At 30.5% G+C, this 6644-nt stretch overlaps 1 protein-coding gene across 2 annotated transcripts; it reads left to right on the top strand.

Moving 5' to 3' along the window:
* The first annotated feature begins 214 nt into the window (after positions 1-214).
* On the top strand, positions 215-6404 carry LOC108347265 (uncharacterized). Of its 2 annotated transcripts, none has more exons than XM_052868622.1 (5): positions 215-988; positions 1159-1314; positions 2010-2075; positions 2526-2842; positions 5841-6404. In XM_052868622.1, exons 1-5 carry the CDS (start codon positions 969-971, stop codon positions 6206-6208), a joined length of 927 nt encoding a protein of 308 aa, XP_052724582.1. In that variant the 5' UTR covers positions 215-968; the 3' UTR covers positions 6209-6404. The 2 variants fall into 2 exon arrangements, with proteins under 2 accessions (XP_052724582.1, XP_017441921.1); XM_017586432.2 differs by having other exon boundaries at positions 220-988; positions 2523-2842.
* The last annotated feature ends 240 nt before the right edge of the window (positions 6405-6644 follow it).

Below are 6644 nucleotides of genomic sequence, written 5' to 3'. Positions count from 1 at the left end.
GAGATTATAATAGTTAATTCATTAACTACCTATAAGGCTTCAGCAGTTGATTCATTAATTAGTGATGTTGGTATAGAAAATATTTTTATTATTGAAAATAATCATTTTTCTTGAAATGTACTCACACAACAATCAAACTCACAAATAGTGTAAAATATTTTCACTCAGAACACACTCTTACAATATCACACAATTAGAAGCAAACGCAGCCCCTCTCTCTATATTTTTTTTTTCACCCTGGACTCTTTCTTCTTCGCCGTGTGCCAACAATTGCTCCTTCAGGTGCTCGTCTACTCACTCTCTTTTTCTTCACAACCGTGGCTCAATTTATTATTGAAGCAAGGCACAAAATCCAAACATTGATGGTGGAGTGGTTGCCTTCTGTGCATTATTTCACTTGCAGACAGAATCTTTTCTAGTTTAATTCGTTTTCAATGATGCAAAGTTGTGTGCTGTCCATTGAAAAAAACATGTGGGTTCCGTTAAAGTTTATTCAAAATAAGACTCCACGGCCAATTCATTTCAGTTTATTCCAAACCCAACAAATCGGAGGTACACTGACCAGTTAAAATGTACCTGAAAGAAGAGTAACGGTGTCGAAATCTCTCCCATGTTTGTTTCATTTGCCACTTATTTCTACAGAAAATGAACAATTATAGCTGAACAAATTTGACCTGCTAACCACTATATATAATATATGAAAAGTCAGAAAACGAAACCGCTCCTTTGGTTTCTTTCTATAATACAATTACAATGGAAATTGCTCGGAACGACAATGGTTCACATGAACGTACCCGGAAAGGGATTGTGTGCATTTTTCAGCTATATTCTGAGTATTCATTCACACTTTCATAGAGTACCTTATGAAGCCTATATATTTGCCATTGCCACTTGTACCAGAACAACTTAGTGGGAGAAGCTGATAATCTCTTTTCAAGTTGTTAAACCAATACCATCAAACAACAAACATGTCTAACGGCAGTTCCAGGTATACTTCTGTACGTGTTTGACTGCATCATGTGTGCATCTTTCTGTTCCTTTCTCATATTTTAATATTCCTTTTAATCTCGCGGAGATTCATGAAAATTAAGGTATAAGCAATATTTTGAGGTAGTTTATATAGACTTTGATTTCATTTTACAATTGTTGAAAACAAAGGCGCGTCTCACGGGAACGTGGGCGATCTCGTGGTACATATAGCAGCTCACGAGAGAGACACAATTCATTGCGACGCAGAAGAAGCACTGAACGGCCATTGCAGAGTAGGCGCAGTTCATCACAAAATAGAAGTCGAAGAAGTCACAGCCGAGAAGGGTATTGTTTCAATTTCCTCATTTCTATCTTCTCTCGTCAACGTCTCAATCTCTCGACTTATGTTCAGTCTTGACTTGGATCGTCGTAATCTAAATTTTGTTTGTTTTTTTTTAAAAAAAACATCATAAATTTAACTAGTGAAGAGCTACACGAAAATACTTGACTTGTTTTTCGACAAAAATTCCAAAGTATAACTTTTCGGACAAATTTACATATGGCATGGAAATGAAATTGAATTTGATGAGTAGAACTGATATAACGTTAATAATTACTTTATTACTTATTAAAAAGTTATTGGTAAACTTAGATATTATTCCGATTATGTTATTACACAAAATTAATTGATTCAGCTGTTAAAACTTCATTCTTTTTATAAGTTTGTTGCTTTACAAATTTATCGATTATTTACAAATGTGAGTATTATATACATACATACATATATATATATATATATATATATATATATATATATATATATATATATATATATATATATATATATATATATATATATATAATAACACACCTATTTTTAATTACTGTATTCCTTTGTGAACAATTAAGACAATCTAAAAGAAGTTGTTAACCTAATCCATGCATGATGCAGCATGGTACTTGCGCAACTTCACATCACATTTTAGTTTACCAAAGCAATTGACCTAACATAACCTCTATCTCTGTTTACTGTGGAGAAGAATTAGGTCTTATCGTGCCGTCATCGACAGCCGGATAAAGTCAACAACCAGATCATCCGGGACAAGGTATATTGAATTTTCATGTTATATTTAGCTACTTAGTATTATTCAACACATACTCAACACGTTAGCTAAGTTCACTCTAGTTTCTCCATATATTTGGAGCAATCTCTAAGATTTTGATTTTATTTTAAAAGTGTTGAATATTCATCTCAACCGTTCAAGTACATGTTATGCAGTAAATAAATTTTAACAAACACTCTGAAGTGAAACTGTACTGGTGGTATATTTCTAATGAAGAAAAGTCAAACAGTAAATGACTGAATAGAATTTAATTGCTACTATTGGAAACATTCCAACCTTCCATTATCAATTCTAAAAGATCCTCAAAACAGAGATGACTGCAACAGTCACTGATTCATTTCCAGGGCCAAGTCCCACAGATTTTTCCTCCTAGACCAAGTCTCGTAACCTCCTATCTGATATTCTCCTTCTGATTTTTCTTCCTAACAGTAGATCGCGGAGCAAAAGTAGTACACGCTCGGAAAGAAAAGGAAGCAAATCACCAAAAGCTAAAGCTCCATGTTCTAGTAAATATGGCAGTGACAAAGCACAAGGTTCTAATAGGCGCAAAAGCAGTACACGCTCGACAAGAAAAGGGAGCAAATCAACAAAAGCTACAACTTCATCTTCTAGTAAATATGGCAGTGACAAAGCAGAATATTCTTATAGGAGCAGGCCTTCACAAGAAAGTACAGAAAAGCCATTGGACAGTCCTTTGCAAAATATAAGTGGAAGTTTCAACCTAGCAAAGGCCAAGCTACTGCTACCAGGTGAGTGCTAACGTGCTTTAAATTTCCCTTAAGTTTTGTTTTTCAGTGCATCCAAAAAACTCAGCAACAATAGAATTTAAGTCAAATTTAAATAACAAATTAATAACGCCTACCATTCCAAACTATATTATTTATTTTTTTTTTATTTCTATATATATATTCAAACTCATACTTTCATTTTCTAGCACTTTGATCCTGGATATGTATTTGAGTTTGAATAAACATTGAAATAGATTCACCTCAACGTACCCACCATACCCTGTAAAATTGATTTCAGTAATGATATATATAACTCTTATATAAATGGCTATAACTCTTATAAAAGTTGCTTTTTAATTTTAAGGGTAAGGAAGGTTTATGATTCAAATTCTACTATTATTATCTATATTAGTATATAAAAATGCATACAATATCTGTAAATATTTTTTGTGTACAGTACAATTTTTTTCTTTTCCTTTTCCCAACCGTTTATTTTATAAAAATGGTTATGTCAACAATTATTTTCATTTTAGTAACTTAACGAAAAGGCGAATTCAGTTCCGGTTCCAGAAGTAATAAAGACGATATGAATTCTTATAACTATAGTTTCCTTGGAAACAATTTTTACATTATCTTGTCTTTATTCTACTAAAACATTTTCATAGTTGTCTTTTAATAGTGATAACTATTATGGTAACTTTTTTCTTTTGTTTAGAAAAAATCATTTATGTAAGACAAAGTTATTGATATACCAATCACCATGTGTTTGAGTGATAATATTAAGGATTGTTTGATAAACATGATATAATCTGATAGGAAAATTTGATATATTAGACTATGAACATAATAAATTCTAATCAAATATAGTAAATTCTATAGTAGTATAAGGAGGGTTCCTTCATCTGGTGTCTACATTTTCTCCAATTTTATGAAGTGATTTTTGTTAAGTTTATATTTTTTTTTTAAAAAAATAAACAAAAATTATCTACAAAATAAATAAAACTATATAATCAAATTGTAAAAATGATTTATATTAAATTTTATAATTATAATTTGATTATTTTTATTATTATAAAAGAGTGAACATACAACATGATACATGTGTTTTCACTAATATAATATAAAATACTTTTAAAAAACATTTGTTTTTACTAAAATTGTGTATAATTTTTGTACTGTATTGTCACTTGGTGAGCTATTGATCGATTGACCTAGGACAAACACATTAGGACTCCCATCAATCCATTCAGTGTCATTCGTAATCAAGTTTACATGTAAAGTATGTTTATCAAGTATAAGACCATCATTACAACTATATTAATCATAAGTTCATCTCGAAACTTATAAATATATGCTAATTGAACGGTCGTAGTACAGACTTGAGCGTGAAGTACCTTTGGCAAGTACACCCATGCATGGCTAGGATACAGAGTTACGAGCTTTAGAGGAAAAGTGTGAAGAGTGTTGATTGTGATCCCTAACTCACACTCGAAAGAATTTAAAAAAAATTGACCTTTATTTTTAAATGTTTTTACAAAATATGAACACTATAAAAAAATATAATTTTAACAAAGTTATTAATAAATTTATTTTATTTTTATAACGTTTTTATATTATAAAAGGATTATATAAGATTTTAAAATTATAATTAATATCTTAAAAATTATTTAAATAGTTATTATAACTTCAAAGCATGTATCTTATATATATATAAAAGATAATATGGTAAACAATTTTTTTTTATGTACATTATCATATAAATTAACATTAGCAAAATTATAGAAGTTTTTATATATTTTCATTTTCTTTAAAATACAATTGAATAAAAGAAAATATTTTGTATATTTTAATTATGTTTATATTTTTTTTTCGGAAGTACTACACACGGAAAAATAGAATAAGATTGGGAGAGTTTATCCTATCATGATAAATATAACTTTAGAGAGATAAAAGCCAAATATAACAGTCCTTTGTTATATACATATCTTAATGTCTTTACTAATAATTTTAATTATGTGGGTTCTTGGTTATAAATAAACGAGTTAGTTACATTTAGTCTTGCTAATTTAGATATCAAAATCTAGTGTCATAAAAATGAGTTGAAACTCGTGAGTCAATCTGCCTCACCATGGGTTTGAGTCGAGTTGGGTTGAAAAAAATGTGAAAATTTTGATGTGAGCCAGTTTTGACTCGACTCGCTAAGAACCCGGCTTACCCGGATTGAACCCGTGGTGAGCCGGGTTGGTGGGGCTCACCAACCCACCTATTTTTGTTTATTGAAATCAAATTAATTATTCAAATCCTATGACTATAACTTTTCGTGTTGCTTTGTGCGGTTGTCTATCCAAAAGTTTCATTTGCTATATATTTTTGTTAACGGCTATATGTAGTTTCTTGGTCAAACGGTTGTGTATGTCTCATTAAACTAAATTGACAAAATTTTATATTTGATAGCTTAGAATATATAATAATAGAGTTCTTTTGTTTCATTTTCTTTTATATTAATTGGTCAAATTATTATTATTTCAATTTGACTGTTGCAATTTGATCGATCAAAGTAACATGTTATAAGAGGGTGATAAAAGTTAAGTGAGCCAATGAGCCAACCCGTTTAACCCACCAACTCGTGATGCATCGAGTCGGGTTCAAATTTTTTTGCTTACTAATAAATGAGCCGGATTGGATTGACTCACTAAGTGGCCAACCCGTAGTGGGTCGGGTTGGGTTACCCGTTTTGACAACTCTATCTAAATCTATGAGAATTTCTTATTGTACCATAATCGAATTACATATATGGGTAAACTTTAAGATATAATTCTTTATGTGAGAGTGTGCCGAGAATTTAAATTGACCACATAAGTACAATTGGAATTGGTATTTGAAAGCCTATTAAAAGTCTTTCTCAATTCTAAACTCTATGTACTTCTACTTTTCACCATTTAAAATGTTGATCTCGAATCTTCGGCATTCAGTACATGTGTAGCTAAAATGTTGAATCTTCTTACCTCATTGGATGTAGATGAGCAAACATTGGAAGAAAATGAGATTGAGACGAAATCATTGAGCCTTAGTGCCGCGGAGGAACTGTGGAAGACACCAAAAGTTGGTGAGATATACAATGAGATAGGAGCTGATGTGAAAAATATAGAGAAACGGTTGAAATTTCTTTCACAGAAATTCCAAAGTTTGTCAATTACGGAGGCAAATGAAATAGCTGATGCTGCATATCTTCTCCGACTTCTGAGAAAACCAAATCATGAGATTGAGATGGCGGGGAAAATGGCACATAAAGGTGCTCTTTTGATTCTTCAGGCAGAAATGCTATCCAACAAAGGAAAGGAACTACTTGAGCAGAGTAAAAACAAGTTAAAGTTAACTATGCTTTGAGTAAAAAGGTTTGAATCGGCCTAATAATGCTTGGTTTGGTAATCATTATTTAATATTTGTGTGGATTTATGGAGATTCGTTAAGATGATTAATGATGATTGTATCCATTTGGTTTAGATGATTTATGAGAATTTGTGATGATCTGTATTTTAAATGATCGAATGAAGTGAGAGATGAGAAAAATATGGTGGATTTGTTGGAATAGTTTGATAAGTTATTAAATTATCTTATATGCAATATTTGGTTTTTATGAGTATTACTGCAAATTAATAAATTATATTTTAAAATAATTTGTATTTTTAAAAACAATTTATTTTCATTTTTCCAATAAATTTTTTATAATCAAAGAAATTACTATATCGGTTTAAAAATGTTCACATAAAACTCATTTATATATTTCAGTAAAATATGCAATACATTATCCCCACTGAAAAGT

Source organism: Vigna angularis, chromosome 9 (genome assembly GCF_016808095.1).
Source record: "Vigna angularis cultivar LongXiaoDou No.4 chromosome 9, ASM1680809v1, whole genome shotgun sequence".
Taxonomy (NCBI): Eukaryota; Viridiplantae; Streptophyta; class Magnoliopsida; order Fabales; family Fabaceae; genus Vigna; species Vigna angularis.
Note: the sequence above shows the minus strand (reverse complement) of the source record. Positions and strands in the feature narration are given on the sequence as shown.

Coding starts and splice junctions, on each gene's coding strand:
- LOC108347265 (XM_017586432.2), top strand. CDS start 969: ATGTCTAACGGCAGTTCCAG. Junction 989..1,158: donor ATGTCTAACGGCAGTTCCAG/GTATACTTCTGT, acceptor TTGAAAACAAAG/GCGCGTCTCACGGGAACGTG. Junction 1,315..2,009: donor AGAAGTCACAGCCGAGAAGG/GTATTGTTTCAA, acceptor ACTGTGGAGAAG/AATTAGGTCTTATCGTGCCG.